The sequence below is a fragment of the Cebus imitator genome, unplaced genomic scaffold (assembly GCF_001604975.1).
Source record: "Cebus imitator isolate Cc_AM_T3 unplaced genomic scaffold, Cebus_imitator-1.0 Scaffold23, whole genome shotgun sequence".
Taxonomy (NCBI): domain Eukaryota; kingdom Metazoa; phylum Chordata; class Mammalia; order Primates; family Cebidae; genus Cebus; species Cebus imitator.
This window is the reverse complement of record NW_016107338.1, coordinates 8,228,828-8,250,408: the sequence shown is the minus strand read 5'-3', so window position 1 is coordinate 8,250,408 and position 21,581 is coordinate 8,228,828. Positions and strand designations below refer to the sequence as shown.

Sequence of the window (21,581 nt, the reverse complement as noted above, 5' to 3'; positions counted from 1 at the left end):
AAAAAAAAAAAAACCACAAAAAACAAAAAACAAAAAAAAAAGAGCTACAGAATTTAGTTTGATTAAGTAGAATTTCTGCCTTATCTGCAGATGCTGCTGCTATTTTGAATTTTTAAAGGTAGCTAACTAGTAGTTATGGACCACATTTGCATTATTTTTGCTGCAGTTTACCACCAAAATATATCTCAATAGCTGATGTAACCAAGGCAATATTCTTCCTTTTGCAAGGGATTCCCATTTTATATATAAGTATTTACAACTCCCAAATATATCCATTCCTTTCTTAACCTCAGCCTGAGAGTGTCTCTCTCAGAAGGCTACTGGCTGAAACTGAATGAGTTCCAAGAGTTTCCCTGCAGTGTCTACTAGGGCTGAGAAACCTATGACCAGTCCTTGGCAAACAGGAAGTCTACCATTTTGTCAACAGGTCGTTGGGAACAGGTAGCTCTGGCTCATCTGTCTTGAGGGCCTACATTGGTTCCAGGTGTTCTCTTTCAAAGAGGCAAGCAGATCAGGAAGTAGGCCAGACTTGTGTTCTTTCACAATCCCAGCTAGCAGGCAGTTTAAAAGGCAGCTGCTGTCGGCTTGGGGGGGTTGGGTGGAGGGGGGGAGGAGATCTGGGGAGAGATGACTCTGACTCTATCCTTGACTTTAGGACATTATCCTCTCTCTAGGACCTAGAGGATTCTTTCATTGTGAAATTAACAACAAAAACAATTAAAAAAAAAAAAAAGAAAGAAAGAAACGGGGTCTCACTATAGCCCTAGGTGGTCTCAAACTCCTGGGCTCAAGCAGTCTTCCCGCCTCGGCCTCCCAAAGTGCTGGGATTATAGGCGTGAGCCACTGAGCCAACAAAAACAATTTTTAAAAAAAGTTTTGTTTCTTAAAAAAAAAAATTTTTTTTTTGAGTTAGGGTCTTCCTGTGTTGCCCAGGCTGGAGTACGGTGGTATAATCACAGCTCAATGCAGCCTTGACCTCTTAGGCTCAAGAGATCCTCCCACCTCAGCCTCCTAAGTAGCTGGGACCACAGGAGCAAATCACCATGCCTGGAAAAAATTTTATGTAGAGACAGGACAGGGTCTCTGTATGTTGCCCAGGCTGGTCTCAAGCTCCTGGCCTCAAGCAATCCTCCTGCCTCGCTTGGACTCCCGAAGTGCTGGGATTACAGGTGTGAGCCACCACACTCAGCCTCCAAATTTTAAAATTCGATGATATTTTGATATGAAAGAAAAGGACTCTGATAAACCTAGAGTTGAGCTTCACTTAAAGGACTGAGGGGTTGCGAGCAGGAAGGCTAGGTTTCAGGTAACCACGAATATATACTCTGTATGAATTAGTAAAATGGAAATAAAAGTATCTCACTGTCCACAGCTTAAAAAGATGAGATGATATATATGTAAATGAAGCAAGACACAAGTGGCAGGCCTTGCAAAATGCCTTGGGGCTTCCTGAAACTGAGAGCATTCCAAAGCTTTTATTTAGATCCTTAGACATTTAATTCATTTAGCCGCTATAGGTATTTCACATTGATAAAAAGATCCTCTTCTTACAGCAAAATGTGAGCCTGACAGTTACTGTCATTTAGAAGATAAAAGAGTCCCCATCCATCTTCTGAGTCCTTCTTCTGATACCCAACCCTGTGCTGGGTCTCAATTAGCAGTAGTTATGGGATGCACTGCTCCCTGGGGTCAACCAAAACGTGGAGGGCTGTCCTCCCAAAACATTTTTGCTTCTCTTAATCAACCACCACAGATTAGTTTCACTAGACCAACTTTGCAGAAGTAATTTATACCTCAATCCCTTAATTCCAAAGGTAAAGACACTAGAAAATATTTTTGATCAACTGATCTTCTAAAATGAGACTGGGGCTTTCAAGCAGGGACAGGCCTCCAGCGAAGAGATGGTTGAGGTCTTAAGCCAATGTACCAGTTTAAATGCACATCATTTAGGCAGCTGTTCTGCAATACAAGGAATCTGATATACTGACAATATAAAATGTGCTGAAACTTATTTGGATAAATATTTCATTTGCTTAAGCTTCTCTGAAAGGCAGCAAGCCGTTTATGGGCTTGCATTCCAGGAGAGCAGAATGTAGAACTGAGGACAAGTCACTTCATCTCATTGAGCTGTGGTGGCTTTATCTGCAAACATGGAAGTGTCGATCTGTACTCACAGCGTGGCGGTGAGGACCAAATGCAGTCATGTATACCAGAGTGCAGTGCCAAGTACCAGGGACAGTAATGGTTCCACATCACTGTCCCTTTCCTTCCCCTCCTCTTGGGCCAGTGAATGGAGACTCAAAGGAAATATGTCCATCCCCAAAAGGTTTTGAGTCCAAAGCGCAGCTAACTAAAAGCAGAATCCAGTTTAGAATGTTGGCCTCTCTTCAGACTCCAAACTCCATAAACACAGGGATTATACACCACCTCACCTATAAGACAACACTCCTTAGAAAGTCAGTAAATGGCCAAGCGCGGTGGCTCATGCTTGTAATCCCAGCACTTTGGGAGGCCGAGGCGGGTGGATCACGAGGTCAAGAGATCGAGACCATCCTGGTCAACATGGTGAAACCCCGTCTCTACTAAAAATACAAAACATTAGCTGGGCATGGTGGCGCGTGCCTGTAATCCCAGCTACTCAGGAGGCTGAGGCAGGAGAATTGCTTGAACCCAGGAGGCAGAGGTTGCGGTGAGCCGAGATCGCGCCATTGCACTCCAGCCTGGGTAACAAGAGCGAAACTCCGTCTCCAAAAAAAAAAAAGTCAGTAAATGAACCCCATTCGTCACAAAACTGGTAGATCTGCCTTCAGCTTTAATGTTTGTTGGGAATGGCGTAGGTAGAAAAAAACTCTTCAAGAAAAGGAAGATGCTATATTCTGTACTCTTTTGCTTCTGTAAATGAAACCTTGATAAGTACAAAATTCAACAAATTCATTTTTCCACTTACAAATGAAAAGAAGCTTAACTTCCAAACACCAAAAGCCTATCTAGGGCAAAACATTGTCTTGGCCCTTTGGTTTTAACTATGTGTTCCATCCATGCCTTAGACAACAACTGAGGTGGATGGGAGGGGGCAGGGATGTCATTAGAGACAACTGCTCTGAATAGCCAGAAAGTAAAAAATGCAGCTTGTAATAAACAGGAGGTCAAGGGTTCAAGTGTAGGGCATGAGGAAGGGCCAAGCTTTCCAGCTGGGGTAAAACATGGCTAGAAGCTGAGGCTGCTGCAAAGAACAGGGCATTGTTTTCCTAAGAGGAGGAGTACTGCTTACCTGAAGAAGTAAGGTATAATGAAATACAAAACAACCTGGCCGGGAGTGGTGGCTCATACCTGTAATCCCTGCACTTTGGGAGACTAGGTGGGTGGATCGCCTGAGGTCAGGAGTTCAGGACTAGCCTGGCCAACATGGTGAAACCCCATCTCTACCAAAAATACAAAAATTAGCTGGGTGTGGTGGTGGGCACCTGTAATCCCAGCTACTCAGGAGGCAGAGGCAGGAGAATCGCTTGAACCCCGGGAGGCGGAGGTTGCAGTGACCTGAGATTGTGCCACTGTGTTCCTGCCTGGGCGACAAGACTGAAACTCTGTCTCAAAAAAACAAAAACAAAACAACAACAACAAAAAACATAACCCAAATACCAGCCCCTTTCAACTGGATTCTGGGAAAGCATTAAACGCCACACAAAATGATGTTGAATGAGTCTTCTCAATTCTGCAAAGAATGATATACAGTTGATATCATTCTAAGTGCACAGGAGAGAAGTTAATTAATTATATATGATGGATGCCTGATGGTGCCAGGGCTTTATTAGGAATCCTGGTTGAGATGGGCTGCCCAAATCCAGAAACAATACTTTGGTGGCAATAGAAACTTAGAAGAGGGAAAGAAAAATAAAAATCTTATATATGGTAGGCTTCCCATGGTCATGCTTTGAATTGTTATTTTGGGGACTTGGGCAACAGTTTCACTAGAAGCCCAAACATCACCATTATGCAATGCATACATGTAACAAACCTGCACATGTATCTATAATACACCCTGAATCTAACAAAATAACAAAATAAAGTAAAAAAAGAAAAAAAGCTACCAGGCCTGGTGGCTCAGGCCTGTAATCTCAGCACTTTGGGAGGCTGAGATGGCTGAATCACTTGAGCCCAAGAGTATAAGACCAGCCTGGGAAACATGACAAAACCCTGTCTCTATTAAAAATACAAAAAATTAGTTGGGTGTGGTGGTGGCGTGCGCCTGTAGTCCCATTTACTTGGGAAGCTGAAGTGGGAGAATCACCTGAGCCCAGGAAGTTGAAGCTGCAGTGAGCCTTGATTGCGCTACTGCACTCCAGTCTGGGCGATGAGAATGAGACTCTGTATCAAAACAAACAAACAAACAAACAAACAAACAAACAAACAACTATACAGTTATTAGCCCAGGAAGAGAAAAACAGCAGCGATGAACTGGAAAGGTTGGAGATAGTGCTGGCTGCTCTGCAACCATGAACGAGCTGTGAGATCTTAGGCAAGACACCCGTCTGACTCTCTGAGCTGCTTCTGCAACTGTGTCTATAAAATGAGGCAAATCCTCCTTTAATGCTAGAAAGAAGGCTGGATCAGATGAACTCACAATCCCTTCCAATTGCAAGATCTGTAACTCTAAGCACTTGGTACAGCTACTGCTACCCTTGCCTTGCAGCATGCCAAACACTTCCAGCTAACTCTCATCACACCCTAAGTTTAATGTGCCATTATTTACTGGGTAGATGTCCTATTTCCTAACATGAGGACAAGAAACCAGTGGCGGTCACTGAGGAGCGCCCAGGGCCATAGAATACAACCTCTGCTGAGTCTCTGGAATCTATCTAAACCCTCAGATGGGGGAAATCAGGATGGTTGGAACTTGGGTGTCTCTCCTCATTCCTTCTCTCTTGGCAACCCTTCCACGAAAACCCCCTCTCATTCTTTTCTTTTTAAAAAATCAAAGCAATATATATATTCTGTTTAATGAATCAAACAGTAGCCCCATATTTTAGCCCTCCCCATCTCAGCTTCTCACCCCCAGAGAAATTCATTTTCAATTCTTGTATGGTTCTTTCTTCTGGTATTTCTCTCCATTTTCAAAATGTCATAGTTTTGTTTCCTGATTTTCAGATATAGATGTTATTTGAGGGCTTTATATTACTTGGCTATTTTATACACCCACCAGTATCTTCCTATAAAGCAAATATTTCCCTAATTCCCCAGATTCAGTTCCACCGTTTGGCCACTCAGCATAATGACAGCTGAAGTAACAACGCTCCATACAGACTCCAGATAAGTCTGCTCTCCAAGTACAAATATGTTGCAGCCTCATTCTCCTAAGATCACTTAGAAATTCTCCTTGTCCATCTGAAGATGCTAATAAAATTTAGAAATGATTTTAGAATTCTGCAGCAGTAAATAAACCACCAGGTTTTAAGGGACCAAATCCTTCCCACAAGAATTTAGAAATTTGTTCATTAAATGATCGGAAAGCCTAAAGCCTCTCCAGTTCTCTACAATCAGCTAATTTTTCTCTACTCCTATGCTCCATCCCCAATTAACTCCTTGCCCAGCTCCAAACCCCCTCACCCAGTCCCCAACTGCAGGGCTCTGGGAGGAAGCCTGTCCTAAGCTGGTGAGCAAACCAGCTCATCTTATCCACAGAGCTAAATATTTCATAGCTCAAGTTTACCTGGGCCTCCTGAAGTCTCCCCAGCTCTGGAGTGAAAGAAAAGCTGTCCAGAAGAGGCACCGACAAGTGTGTGCTAACTCTTAGCAATGCCAGAAACTCTCCAACACAGAATGCTGAAACTTTTTGTTCTTGTTGTTTTATATTCTTTGCATTATTCAATTTGTAAGTTTGTGCTAAATGGTTCAGACATGGGAAAGCTATGATGTACCCATATTTAATGCCAGGTACACCCTTGGCTCTTAGGTGTTTGTCCTCAACTGGATTCGCCATTACAATTGAGGTCCCCCATGGAATAGAGGGGCTGAGAAGGGACCCTGCTGCAAGGGAGAGACTTGATAGGAGCGCAAGAAGATGTCTGAGCACGCTTATCATGAGTGATGGCGCTGTGGGCTCAGATCCTAACTGTGGACTGAGCCGAGACACAGATAAAAGAAACAACACAAACCCAAGAATCCCTCAAAATTACCACCTTTAAATAGTCCCCGAGGATAACAATAGGCAAACAAATATAATATGAAAACCTATGATTATTATATACTGTATCTATCCATTCATCCAGCCCATTTCATTTTACCCATTTATTGAGCATCTATAGAGCAAAGCTTTGCTGGATTGTAGAGACTACTATGATGAATTACTTGCCTATAATCTAATTAGGTAAAGATTTATATGTCCATAAATAAATTATGAAAGGAAAACAGAAAGGGCAGGCTTTCAAGTGACAAGAGAGGAATACAGTACCAAGTGCTATCGGATTTTAAAAAAGAAAGAACAATCATAATTGGTTAAGGAGAAATATAAGAAAACACGAAGGGAATAAAAAGCCCAAAACTCAGCCAGGCGCGGTGGCTCACACCGGTAATCGCAGTACTTTGGTAGGCCGAGGCGGGCAGATCATGAGGTCAGGAGATCGAGACCATCTTGGTGAAACCCCGTCTCTACTAAAAATACAAAAAATTAGCTGGGCATGGTGGTGTGCAACTGTACTCCCAGCTACTCAGGAGGCTGAGGCCAGAGAATCGCTTGACCCCAGGAGGCAGAGGTTGCAGTGAGCTGAGATCATGCCACTGCACTCCAGTCTGGGTGACAGAGCAAGACTCTGTCTCAGGAAAAAAAAAAAACAAAAAACAAAAAATGCCGAAAACTCAGAAGGAAACTCCAGCAGGAAAGATGTGATCACGCACCAAGCTGGTGTCAGTGAGATGGAAAGGAGCGGCATGGGAAGACTGAAGAGGCAGTGGTGCAGGCAACAGGCCGCAGAGCATTTACTTCTGAGGAATGAAACATGGTTTGGGCATCCTGAGGGATAACCGTGAGAGCTGGGAAAGTGTGAGCAGAGACCACCAGTTTGGGAGCATCCAAGTCCAAATAGCCACCCCACTGGGCAGCTGGGGGGACCTCTTCCTCCGGGCTTTGTTAATGTAGAATATTAAGGAGTGCTTATGCTCTTGTGCATCAATATCCTGTTTTCCTCCTCACCCCCAGGAATTTCCTGAAACAGAGGGAAACCTCTGGTTCCAGCAGCAGAAACAGAAAAGCAACACACCTGGTTCCTCATGTTACACTAAAGGTTTTCCCACACACATGCTGCTCCCTCAGAAAATTATCATTCTGATCCATCATACGTTGTAGGAGGGTCTTATCCTCATTTATATCCTTATTATGATAAATGAGTTCCAAGTTCTAAATATCTGTCTTACCAGTAAGTTTTAGAATACAACCACACTTTGGGAAGCTGTGGGGCAGACTACATGAGAGTGAAAGCAGTCTCATGTCCCTGCTCCAGATTCCAGACATTTCATTATCTCAGGACAGAAAATCTGAAGGCATGGAGCTCATAAATGAATGAGGACCTTGTTTGTAAGCCTCGATGACCATTTTCCCATGGAGTGTGTTTCTAAGAGTCAATAGCCTAATGACTGGGCTTTTCTAGGGAAAGGAGGTACTGTAGGTCCTTGTTTGTAAATAAATGGAATGAAGGCAATTGATCACATACACCAGAGCCTACATGGAATACCATAAATTAAGCAGTGCTCTTTCTCCAATGAGTTTGCAAGTGCCTAGAAGCAGCAGGGCTGCTTCTGAACTTCCTTCCAGGCATTTGGTGTTAGCCTAGAGTAGCACATGGATCCCTGTGGATTAAAGGACAAAACCAGGAGGGATGCTGGCTTCCATCATCCCTTTCCCTTTCGCCCTCTCCTGATTCTATAAATCACTTCTGGCAGGTAGCTGGGAAGCAGCTGCGAATGACAGGTTTGCTCTGGAGCACAGGAAGCCACCTTTTAACCCGCCTGCTGTTGTTTGTCTCTCAAAACGTGACAAAGGAACAGATGTAAGCAACATGACAACTGTTGAGAGGATCTGCTCGGAGCACTATAGGAAGCCTGTTTGGAGCCACATCACACCAGCCAATCCAAGGAGGAAGAACTGAGTTCATTTCCTGAAACCCCCTCTGCACACTCTTGTTCAAGTCAGGTTGGGTCAGCAGTGCTCAGGCTACGCACCACGCACACCCCTGCTTCCACAATTGCCCCTATGGCTCCCAGGTCTCGAAGCCCCTTCCTAAGCCCCATTCAAATGCAACTGAGAAGTTCAGTCCAGCCTTGCCCCCGGCGAGGACTTCTTTGACCCCATGTCTCTCCCTCATCTCTCAACCAGACTACTTTTCACAGTCTGTAAGCCTCTCATGGGCCAACCTCATTTCTGCAAACCACCTTGTGATCTCCAACTCTTTGAGGGTTGGAGCCATGGCTTACATATCTTTGTATTCCCAAAGTAATGGTTTTTCAAATCACCAGTTGCAAACCATGAGTGCAATGGGAAACAAGTATAATGGGTTGCACCCAATATATTAAAACTAGCTTACACAAGTCACTCACTCCTGGGACAACTGGGGAACTATGAAGTGAATATTAGATGATATTATGAAATTCTTATTAATTTTCTAAGGGATAGTCATTGTGGTGTGTTTATGCAGGAAAATGCCTTATTTCTTTTAAAAATTATTTTTATTAGACTTTATTTTTTGGAGTAGTTTTAGTTTCACAGCAAAACTGAGTGGAAAGTAGAGATTTCCTCTATCCCCACACATGCACAGTCCTCTACTATCAACATCCCCACCACGGTGGTACATTTGTGACAATCGATGAAATACGCTGACACATCACTGTCACCCAAAGGCTAGGGTTTACATCAGGATTCAGGTGTCATACATTCTGTCGATTTGGACAAATGCAGAATGACATGCATCTGCCATTACAGTAACATACAGAGTAGTCTCACTGCCCTGAAATTCTTTTGTGAACTTAAGGAGATACATGCTAAAGTATGAGAGGTGACTTACTTTCAAATGGATCAACAACAAAAATATTTGTTTGTGTATAAGCACACATACTTGCACAGATCAAGCAACTGTGCCCAAATGTTCAACTGCTGAATGTTAGGTGTAGGGTATGCAGGCATTCGCTGAACTATTCTTTACATTTTTGTGTGTTTGAAAAGTTTTATAATAAAAAATGGAAGAAAATGAAACAAAAAAATCAAAATGCAGAGGATGAAATATGATTTGGTTTAGGTATCTACTGACATGTGTCCTGGGTCACAACATACATTTATTTCTTATTGTGGGTAAAGGCCCAGAGTTTGAAAGTGCCATCCAGGCTGCATGTGGTGGCTCACACTTGTAAACCTGTAATCCCAGCACTTTGGGAGGCAGAAGTGGGAGGACTGCTTGAGCCCAGGAGTTCAAGACCAACGTGGGCAACACAGCAAAACCCCATCTTTGCAGGAAAAAAAAAAGGAAGAAAATGCTGCCCAGTGTAACTTGCTGCTCTAAGCACACAGCAGGCAGGCAATGATATATTTGTTAATTAACTTCTAGAAGCACAAGATTTAACTGAAGCAGCAAGCTGAGAAATCATTGTTTCCAGTTACATCCCATTAACTCGAGCTGTGTCAACACAGCTAAGCCTTTTCTTGCCTTAACACAACTTGGGTCTAACCTTAACTCAGCCTTCAGGCCTTTCTTATTAGATGTTTAATTACTCATCAGGAAAGATACTGCTGGTTTCCCCTTGATGCCAGGGAGGGAAGTGTGTTTACAGAAGACTCCAAGTAGGGTGACCAATTGTCAGGGTTTGCATGGGATTGAGGTTTCCCAGGTTAAGGGACATTTTATGCTAAAACCAGGACAGACTTGGGCAACCCAGGGAAGCTGGTCATCTGAAATCTGAGCGAAAACTTTAAAAGAACCTTGGACAGACCTGGGAGAGCTGACATTGCTGTGCTGTGTGGCAGATGACACCACGGTAGTGTGAGCAACAGGGGCAAACCCAGACCAGAAAAACAGTAATAAGACAAAGATCACTCTGATGCCATCCAAACAGCAACAGCAAATGCCACACTGCAAAGTGTGCCTCATGTCCTTAAACAAAACCTTTCTCTGATTATTGAACAGCTAATCTGGAAAACAAAGGACAAAAGGAAACTTACTGTAAAAACGTCATCATCACCAAGCTCAGCTTCATTATGGATGGTGGAAGATGATGTTGTTGAGCCTAAAAAGACAAAAATGTAATAAAAAGTGTTTCCTAAGAGGATAAATCAAATCCAACCGTTTAAAAAAAGGATATTTAAATAAAACCACATTCTATTACTTTGCATGTGAATTACCAGCAGAAACAAGTTACCTGGGAATTGAGTGCTTTTAATTTACTCTTAATTGGTTCTTGCCAGGATGCTCCCTAAATTAACTTTGCCTGCTGTTGTTCCCTATTAATCTCTCAAACTTCTGCACTGGCCATAGAGAATAAACACACAGAGAGGCACAGTGGAGGAGGCGAGGGGAGAGCCTGACCGCTCCTCTGAGGGGCACGCATCAAGTCCAGCCTCTGTAGTGACCTTCAGGTCCCAGCTGTGTAGTGGGAAAAGCACCAGATGGGGAAGCCCTAAGTGAGACCTGCCACAATCTCACTTAGGCAGTTGCTAAGTACAAACTGGACTTAGCTCCTCTGGTCTTTTCACCTACCAATGAAGGAGTTTTAACTCAATAGCTTGTTTGGTTGTGTCTAGTTCTGAATTGAGATATTCTATTCTAAATCCTAAGCTGTGGGCTCCCTTCTAAGGGCACATCTGTGCAAAGGGGTTTTCTTTTGCAATACCAAGGCATCACTGAGTTTGCTTTGTTTTTCCAAGTCGAAATTAAGGCTCTTGTTGGAAAACTTTCCTTATTCCCTCATGGAACCAATTGGACTTTAGAGTTCAATTTATTTTCTTGTTCACCTTTTTCTTCAATCTAGTATGTGAATCAGGTACAACTGCCCCACTTCCCCCCACCACCCTGTAGAGCAGACAATAATGCATGGATCAACTTAATAGGCCAAAAGAAAGAAGTTCGAGGTCAGCCTGGCCAACATGGTGAAACCCTGTCTCTACTAAAAATACAAAAATTAATTGGGTGTGGTGGTGCATGCCTGTAATTCTAGCTACTGGGGAAGCTGAGGCCTGAGAATCATTTGAACCTGGGAGGTGGAGGTTGCAGTCAGCTGAGATCGTGCCACTGTACTCCAGCCTGGGCGACAGAGTGAGACTCCATCTCAAAAAAAAAAAAGAAAAAATATTTTGCTATTACATAAAATTGAAATTAAAAGAATTGCTCAGAAAGGATGAGAAATATTTAAATTTCCAATGAGAGACCACAGGAGAAAAAAGAACAGTCCCATATTATGTTCTGTGCAACTCCTATTGGTCTTTCATAAATTCTCTCTACTCTGAATTACTCCAATCAACCAATGTTCAAATTTGATAGGAAGAAAAAGCTAGGTAGCATATATACAGAGAAAAAAATTACAAGTAGCAGAATGACATGTTGTGCAATTAAGTCATGGACACAATGTGAACGTCTATCAATAAAATAGGAGGTGCTTTTTCTCTAAACAGGTAAAAGCTATGTTTAATAACATGATATCTGCAGGTGCTGCAGTGGAGAATTTCTGCATTTGCATCTGTGGACTCTAGCCAAGCCCACCATGAGAACTGACTGCCCAAGTTCTCATGGACTGCCTCCAGGCCATGATCAGATGTAACACAATGCCTGCTACTCACCGATAGACCAATGCCTAAACCAAACCAGGGCTCCAGAGGTCTCAGATCCCTTTCCTTTTCAGTGGCAGCCGTACACCCTGGGCCTCTGATTACAGGAGGACAGTGGGTAGGCCAGGAGCCTTCTGGGCCAGCCAGAATCCGTTCTCTACTTCTGAGCCAGACAGACCAGACCAGAGCCATTTCAATAGTCAGGACAAGGTGAAAGCAGTAAAAAATACATGCACATGGAAATCCAGAACCTGCCTCTTTGTTTTTTCACAGGAGAGTCTAGAAATCAATTGGGATTACTCCTTACTCTGAAATCCATCTCCTTTTCCCTGCATTGTCACTTTAATTACTCTCCTTGGATGTTCCAAAGGTTTTGGCATCTACTGACCTGGCCCCAAACCCTCCCGCAAATAAACCACAAATATATTATGGCAGACTATTGAAATTAAAAAGAATTTGGAACATTTCCATAGTCCCACTAAGAATGCAGCGACAAGTTCAATACCTTCTATAAGGTCTTCGATTGCTTTCCTTACTCCCCTGTCAAAGGCTCGGGCATCAGCAGGGCTTTGGAAAGTAAGTCCAAACTTCCTATTATCGACCTTCCAATGATGAAACGTTGGATTGGCTTTGGTGTAGACCAAGTCCTTTCTTACATAGCATTCCAATACCACCTGAAGGATGGAAACACAGGCTGGTTACTAGTGGAACAGCCATGATGAAGTCTGGTTAGAAGTCTAATTAGGAACCATCACTGGTGGCAACTACCAAAACCCCTCTGTCCCCTGCCTTTGCGTATCTGTGAGTCTTTCCAACTGGAAAGAAGGTTTTGCTTGGCTGCTGACCATCTGATCTTTGCTGCTCCCTGCCCCTTGGCTTTGGTGGTCCCCACTGTCCTGGCTGTACTCCTTCACCATGCTCTCTTCATCACACTCATTCCTCTTCCTTCTGGCCCCTGGCTGGCAGGGCACTAAGCTGATGCCCAAGTCTTGGGTGTTTATTCCAGATTACTGCTTTCATGTTGGGGGTCTTTGTATTGATGGCTGTCTAGCTTCCCTCCCCTGATGCCCCAAATTCCAAAAGTGGAAAAATTAACTTTACTCTAAAATTTCTCCTCTCCCAACTTTTGGCAATGCCAATTCCTCTCGGCTCATTTTCTCTGGCTCAACGTCTCTGCGGTCATCTTTGCCTCATCTGCCTATTCCCTGTATTATTAATCACCAGGCCCATTTCATTTTTCCTTCAACATCTTTTATATCAATCCCATTTCAGTTGCTGCCATCCTGATCTAGGTCTATTAACTTTATGTTTGGATTAACAGAACCACCTTCAAGTTTCTAGCAATTTAGTCTCAGAACGGGCTTTTACTGAGTTATAACAAGCAGATTGATCTTTTTATCTCTAAGATGGAAGGAACACTAATGTTATCAATGAGAACAAGAACATGCTCTGAAAACACTGAATAAATGAGAAATCTAACAGGGTCACACTCATTGCCCAGTATATCTTCCCCAACAAGTTTTATTTTTGTGTGTACTTCCTTCTTGTCAGCTTCATAATTTAGTACTGATTTCAAATTATTCTCTAACAGTTTCATGTATATTAGTCTCATTCCTCTAACTAGACTACAAAAAGTCAAGATGTATTATAAAATAACTCCCTCTGTGTCTAGCACAGTTGATAGGGATATTAGAGTTTATTTATTATAGAAAAGAAACATTGCAATAATTTGAGTGTGAACTTTGTTCTTTATTCATTAAAAAACTCAAACTACTTACAATATTTATTCCTATGGCTTTATTGCAAACACCATCATGATTTTGCTAAGTTTTAATAGCCCTAATCTTGTTCTGGCAAAGATCTGCATTTGCCACAATGTGATCTTATTTAGACTAAATGAAGGACAAGAATAAAGGCTTGCCTAAATTAGCATACATGTAAGTCAGAAAATATCTTTAAATAAGTATAAATTCTAAGAATAGATTAAAGCAAAAAGAAATGAAGGAGGCTGTGCAGTGGCTTACACCTGTAATCCTAACACTTCTGGGGGCCTGAGGCAAGAGGATCACTTGAGCCCAGGAGTTTGAGACCAGTCTGGGCAACATGGCAGGACCCTGTCTCTACCTAAAATACAAAAATTAGCTGGGTGTGGTGGCGCATGCCCATAGTCCCCACTACTCAGAAGGCTGAGATGGGAGGATTGCTTAAGCCTGGGAGGTTGAGGCTGCAGTGAGCTGAGAAGGTGCGCTGCTGCACTCCAGCCCAGGTGGCAGAGTAAGACCCTGTCTCAACAAAAAGAAAGGACAAATGAAAAATACACTAAGGGTTGTCTAATGAATGTTCCCTAATTTAATAAATAAATGAGAATAATATTCAAATTGGTATACCAAATAGTAGTTCCAAGCAGTCAACTCTATTACATTGTATTGAGATTGGACAACAGCCCCCTCCCATAATTCTATTTATGATTAAATTGCTTATTATGGCCATTTCCTCCTAAGAATAGCATAATGATTAAATGTCAGCCCAGCCCCATTCCAAATCGGAAAAATCCAAATAATCAAGAATTTAACTAACAAATGTTATCTATTTTAGAATTTAATAGTCTCCATTCAAAGTCTCAAAATAAACTTTCTGTATTATAAAAACAAAGACTCCTAGTTTCTCCATATTTTTGGGGTGAAAAAATTAAGTCTTTGGTTGACATTTTCCAACTTTGAAATTATTCCAAAGCTATATATTCTTACACAAGTTTAAGTAAAATAAGTTCAGTCACCTAAATTAAGTAGGGGGGGGATCAGATACCATCTCTTTATGTCTTCTGGAGCAAAAGAGTATCATATGTATCTAAGTGTAAAGACAAAAATGAAAAAGTTTAGATGCTTCAATCTTCCCAACAGATATAAACTCTCTGGTGAAGTTTTGGCACACACACAATTAGATACTAACTTAAAACTTGAGAAAGGTTTTAAAAAATACCTGTTTAAATAAGATGCATAAGGAGAAAAAAAGTGATTATATTCTTGTTGGAGACTTAAAAAAACTACACAAGAAATACATGTTGTGAAAGATTTAAGTATTAGATGAAGACATGAAGACTCCATTCCCACTCACTCACCCTCCACCATCAACATCTCTGTGTCGAGTTCCCCACTGTCAGTAGAGTGGTCACAATCCCAGTTTCCATTTTGTGGCTTCTTTATATAAACACACATAAGTTTGTGTGTAAGTGTAACTGCGTTTAAACGTAGCCACACCTATAAGGTGTTTTTCAACTTGCTTTTTATTTTCCTTAAAAATATGTCATAGAGATCCACGAGAGTAAAAATAACTGTTTAATTCCTCCATGTGGTTGTATTAGATTTATTCAACCATTCTCCATACCAACAGGCATTTATAACAATGAGAACTGTCACCTTGAAGACAATGCTGCAATTTATATCCTTATATATTTCAAGTATAAATTAGAACTCTAGACAGCTTCCTCGTACTTAAAGACTTTTCTAATGAGTCAGTGGCAATATTAAGATGTGCAGTTTTTTGAGGCCGGATGAGGTGGCTCATGCCTGTAATCCCAAAACTTAGGGAGGCCAAGGTGGGCAGATCACCTGAGATCAGGAGTTCGAGAATAGCCTGGCCAACATGGTGAACCCCTGTCTCTGCCAAAAATACAAAAATTAGCCACACATGGTGACAGGCACCTGTAATGCTGTCTACTCAGGAGGCTGAGGAAGGAGAATCGCTTGAACTCAGGAGGCAGAGGTTGCAGTGAGCTGAGATCGCACCGTTCTACTCCAGTCTAGGGGACAAGGGCGAAACTCCATCTCAAAAAAACCCCCCAAAACAAAAAAGAAATGTAGTTTTTTTTTTATATTAACAAGTCAGTGGCAATATTAAGAAATGTAGTTTTTGATAGTCAGTGGCAATACTAAGAAATGTTGTTTTTTGACATTATAGAATAAAATGTATCAACATGTGGAACACCTGCTTAACTCAGTGGAGCATTATTTTTCAGGTGACCAATGCATGACGTTACAAAATCAGGGATGGGTAAAAGATCTATTGAAAGTGAAAGATAAACCAGTGGGTTGTAATGTAACAGAGTATGAATGGTGCATTGATAGGTTTCAGATTCCACATTTAAGAAACCACTCTGGGTTGAGTTTTAGTGTAGTATCAAAGAATAATATCTAAAATTGTCTGAAAAGGCTATTAAAAGATTTCTCCCCTTACCCACTCCCCTCCTCAGTGAGGAGCTGAATTTTCTTTATATACTTCAACTAAAATAATGAACTACAGATTAAAATAATATATTACAGGTTAAAATAGGAACAGATACCAGAACCCAGCTATTTTCTGGAAAGCCAGATATTAATGAGCTCTCCAAAAACATGAAGCAATACCATTCTTCTCGTAATTACTTTTGTTCTGGAAAAGTTATACAGTTATTTGCCATAAAAATGCCATTTATATTGACAACATTGTTAAAGAGTTTAAAATTTTTTTCCATTTTAATTTCTAATATGGTAAGTTTTAAGTAGCTGTAACTCACCAAACCAAAAGCTCTTTGCTGTCCTGAATAAAATTTTGGAGTGTAAAGTGATCCTAAGACCAAAAGAGTTTAAGAACCGTTGCTGTCCATAAATCTGTATGTTTAAGTCTTTTTCTAAAGGATAATGTTCTAGACGTGAGTCACTAGGTAAAAAGATATGCACATTTAAAATTAAAATCCTGCCAAATTGCTTTTCAAAGAGCTTTGCCAGCTCAAATTCCCACCAAATGTTATGTGAGAATGCTCACTGACCTACACATGGGCAAAGACTGGAGTGATCAACCTCTTAGATTTTGTGGTTAGTCTCCATTAAGAGGTTTCTCACAAGATTTATTTAAGGAGTAAACTCCTCTAATCCATCTAAAATGAGATTCAACTCAGAAAATTTTAATTTACATATAATTTCTCAGGCTTGACTGTCCCCAGCTTACCAAAAAATTATGTGAATAACTACTTGTGAATGGGTGTCTGGAACAGAGACTTTTCCCCATAGAAACAATGGCAGTTGGGTTCACAGCCCTCAATATGTAACTAAACAAATGCCCACAATGTGCTGAATTCTAGACCTGCACTACAGTGTAAAAACTGACAACACTGTTTCTATCAGAAAGAGCACTTCATGCCCTAGTTGGAATACTGGGAACTCTGATACCATCCACCTAATATATCCTAAAAATGATCTTCATCTTTTCTTTGCCATTCCACCTTTTGGGGAGGGTTCCCTCAATAACTCACCACATTTGCAGAGCTCCCCTGTGGGGGCATAGTCTCCAGTGGGCACTAGCATTGCATTAGAGAAGCTTGAGGGGCCCAAAGGAAGGGTTATCATAGCTCTAAGGAGAGAGGAGGAGAGGGAGAGGGAGAGGAAGAGGGAAAGAGGAAGTGAGAAGGGAAGGGGGGTTGGGGGAGGGAGGGAGAATGTGTGCACGTGTATGTGTGTGTGTGTGCTGGGTATGGGTAAGTGGAGGGGTTAAGTACCACTCAGTATAGGAATCCAGAATTTCCCAGAGCGTGAAACAGGCAAGGTGAGGGTTGGAAAGATAGAGAAATATAATTGGATATATGGGTGTATGATTTACATACTAGTGAACATGAAAGCCCACAAGTGTGGAGTCCAGGAATGTAAAGGGGACAGGAAAAGGGGTGGGAAGATGGAGAAACATGATAGGGGAGGAGATGGGCACACTTTTAGGACAGCACAATCCGTGTACTATCAACAAACAACAGAAGTTGGTCCACGACTCAGCAGGGGTGGATAGAAGACTGCTCTGCCCTAGTAGTTTGCAGGGTTAGTGTGAAGGGACAGGCTTTGGTTTTGCAAAGAAATGGGCCCCAACCCTGGCTCTGCTGGTAACATTACCCGTCCCATGCCAAGGACGTGGCTTACTTCTTAGAGCATTGAGTTTCCCCACTACAATGTGGAAAATAGTAATAACTTCCTCTTTCAGGATGTTGCAGGAATTTAACTGAGGTTATTTACTTTTAAAGGACTTGGAACAAATGGTAAAAGTTTACTATGCAAGTCCCTGGTAAGACATTATCAGTGACTGGATTAGACAAGCTAAAAGGCCTATTTAGGATGAAGTATTCTATGACAAACCACAGAAATACGAGGAAAAAGTAGCTCTAAAAACATGACCCTTCAGATGAGACAATCTGGTAAAACACAAAATAACCCTAAAAACAAAAAGGCCAGAGAAGTGGAAAAAAATTTATATATATATATTTATATATATAAAATAACTAAAAGGGCAAGCAAGAGATTATAAAAATATACTTGCAGCAAATATGACAGATGGAGATTCAGATCTTTATTATTCAAGAGGGCATACACATCAAGGAGGAAAATAAGGCCCCAATAGGCAAATATACAAAGGATACCAACAGATAATTCACACTTACAACTGTTTAACAAACAGAAAAACATTTTATCTCATTAGTAAGCAATAAGACTTTATATGTATATTTTATATACATATATTATATATTTTATATCATTCAATGTGCTAAAGGAAATTCTAATACTGACAGTAGCTCCTTGCACATGTATCAAAAGTCATAAAAATATGACCCCCCTAAATTATTCCAAAAATATAATAAATGTGGAAAATTCACATAGGTGTATTCCTAACACTTGGGTGAGGGGAAGAACCTTAATAATTGACACTAAGGAGGCGGTCAAATAATGAGACATCAAACTGATATCAGCAACACGGAAAATTTCTTATGAGAATGTTAGGGCAATGCTGTTTTATGATAATCTTGAAACAGAATGTTGAGGCAAAATAAATGAGATATACAACTGTTTTAAAACATGGCTGGGCACAGTGGCATGTGTCTGTAGTCCCAACTACTCTGGAGGATGAGGTGGGAGGACCATTTGAAGCCCAGGAATTGGAGGCCAGTCTGCGCAACAAAGTGAGATCTTAAAAAAAAAAAAAAAAAAAAAAAAAAAAGTACAAAGCGGGAACGTTACATCAAAGGGCTAAGGGTGGTTGTTCAGTTTTGGGGTCAGAGTGACAAGAGAATCAAATACTGGTTCCAGGCCCCCCAAAACAGACCACCGAGAACAAGGAATCTTTCTGAATCATAATTTTTTCAATTACAATTATACAAGCTGCTGTAAGGATACAATGATAGATCTGACCGAAGGGCTGGGTTGTATGTAGTATATGGCAAATGCTAGATAAATGGCAGTCATTTTACTTTCTATTGGTAAAGTAGTTTCATTGCCTTTTATTGCAAACATGTTATAAATAAGAATGTTTTCATTATTTGGCTATTATATAGGGTATTTCCTAAATAAATGCTTCTTAAAATTAGCTATCTTCTCCCTTTAAATTTTCAGAAATGAAATCAAATGTGAAAATAACACTTCTATTAACCCATATGTAACATTTACAAATTATTCTATCTATTTTGTGAATTTTTTAAACTATGAGAAGTGCTTGCAAAAGAAGATTAAATTTGTACACTTAACACATAAAACCCAACAGATGCTGCTGTAAAGGGTCTCAAATGTAACACTGACATATTCCTCTGGTGTCTTCATATTTTCTCTGTGGAATCTTGCACAATCCTGCACATTCTGAATCATCTTTTGGCTTCTGGGTATACACTCCATGATCAAATACAGATAGAAGTAGTGTTCTTCCATGTTTAGGGCCATGAATTTAAAATAGATTTGGATATTCTATTTTCCTTTCTATCATGGCTTCCTTCATAACATAGAACTGATCATTTGAATTCCTCCATGAGACTGTATATTATGAAGTATCAATCCCCCAACCTTGAGAGAGGATGATTAATCTCCAAAGTATTTCTCTATAAGCATGGATAATTATTTACATAATTATGGGCCGGTGCGGCAGCTCACGCCTATAATCCCAGCACCTTGGGAGGCTGAGGTGGGCAGATCACTTGAGGTCAGGAGTTCTAGATCAGCCTGGCCAACATGGTGAAACCCTGTCTCTACTAAAAATACAAAAAGTGGCTGGGTGAAGTGGCATGCACCTGCAGTCCCAGCTACTTGGGTGGCTGAGGCAGGAGAATCGCTTGAACCCAGGAGGCAGAGGTTGCAGTAAGCCAAGATCACACCACTGCACTCCAGCCTGGGCGACAGAGAGAGACTCCGTCTCAAAAAACAAAAAAAAAACAAAAACAAAAACCTAAGTATGACACCACCGCTTTTTGTTACTTTCTTTTTCCTTTTGTTACTTTTCTTTTTTTTTTATTCATAAGGGCATGAAATAAAAGCTACAGCATCTTCTGGATAAACATTTATTTTTAAGTAGCCTAATGTCAGATGACATCTTGCCTTTTTATTTTACCTGCCACCATCCAAACCTCAATAGCATGCTCCATGAATAAACTCTACATTTTTAAAACTCTGACTTCACAGCTCAGTACAATGTGATTCATAATAATAAAAGAGTACACTTTCGTTTTGAATATCTTTTTACAATGATAGACATCTTAATCAAAGATGTAAATAAAACAGCCAAATACACATCTAAGCATCTCAGATAAAGTGTGTGGTCAAAAGGGACTTTGCTGGAAAGGAACAGTCACATTTTGCAATTTGGCACCAGCTCCAGGGTTCTAACTTTTGAAGCTTTTGCAAGAGTTTGAATTCAGAGAGAGAAAGAAAAAAAATATGTTCAGAGGACTGTGATCTAACGTAAAGAAAGCAGTTGTCACAAATTTAACCCAGGTGTTGTATGTCTGCCATTACCAGTTTGTCTTTCTGTCGTTCACCATGGATGAGAAAGCCGCTTCGTCCATTGCCTTCGGGGTGCATGACCTTACAGACCCCGACGCGACTGATCCCGCCTCCTTCCTGTGGGAACCATCCCCCGCTGGAGTCATCTCTGGTCATAACCACAGCCTTGACACGCACAATATAGCTGTCACTAAAACGACAACAACAAGAAGAATGGGGCATGACAATGGTCTGGTAGTTGCAGCACTTTTTTGGACTTATTGAAAAAAAATCTATGCCTGGCAGCAACCTTAAAAAACAACCCATCTCAACTTCTAGGGAAAAAACAAAACACTTAAACTCAATATAAAAGTACATTTAAAAAAAGATACCTAGTAATTAAAAATTACTTGTGATCTAAAGATGTACATAGGCACAATATTCTCTAGTTTCTAGGTATAAGTACTGATAAATGAGTTGATCTCTGTAGTTTAGTATTTTTAGGTTGGAAAGACACAAACCTATTTTGGGTTGTTGTTGTTTATGTATTTATTTTGATGGAGCTTTGCTCTTGTTGCCCTGGCTGGAGTGCATTGGAGCGACCTCAGCTCACTGTGACCTCCACCTCCTGGGTTCAAGCAATTCTCCTGACTCAGCCTTCCAAGTAGCTGGGATTACAGCCACCCGCCACCATGCACGGCTTATTTTTTGTATTTTTAGTAGAGATGGGGTTTCACCACATTGGCCAGGCTGGTCTTGAACTCCTGATGTGAGGTGATCCACCCACCTTGGCCTCCCAAAGTGCTGGGATTACAGGCATGAGCCACTGTACCTGGCCTACAAACCTATTAAGAGGGTATTATGGTTTCAACCCTTTAAAATTAGTTGAAAATGAATGACCAAATTTTAACATTTTATAAAGCCAAGAATCTTATTTAGCATAAAATAGGATAATCTACTTCTAAATCATAAATTCACCATGAAATCATGTATCTAGGTAGGAAAATATTCCAATTCTAATAACCCTTTAC

At 41.0% G+C, this 21,581-nt stretch overlaps 1 protein-coding gene and 1 long non-coding RNA gene across 4 annotated transcripts in view; one reads left to right on the top strand and one right to left on the bottom strand.

The window, feature by feature from the left end:
* The window catches only part of LOC119470131, a 22,073-nt gene extending 11,699 nt beyond the window's left edge, over positions 1-10,374 (top strand). Inside the window, exon 2 of the long non-coding RNA XR_005199007.1 lies at positions 10,164-10,374. This is a non-coding gene — a long non-coding RNA (uncharacterized LOC119470131). The remainder of the gene's footprint in view (positions 1-10,163) is intronic.
* Positions 1-21,581, bottom strand: part of SPRED2 (sprouty related EVH1 domain containing 2) — a 136,098-nt gene that overhangs the window by 21,115 nt on the left and 93,402 nt on the right. For all 3 annotated transcript variants that reach the window (XM_037736167.1, XM_017522127.2, XM_017522128.2), the window contains 3 exons: positions 20,584-20,761; positions 12,303-12,471; positions 10,199-10,263 (listed from right to left, as the gene is read on the bottom strand). In XM_037736167.1, coding sequence (XP_037592095.1) covers positions 10,199-10,263; positions 12,303-12,471; positions 20,584-20,761 — 412 coding nt within the window. The remainder of the gene's footprint in view (positions 1-10,198; positions 10,264-12,302; positions 12,472-20,583; positions 20,762-21,581) is intronic.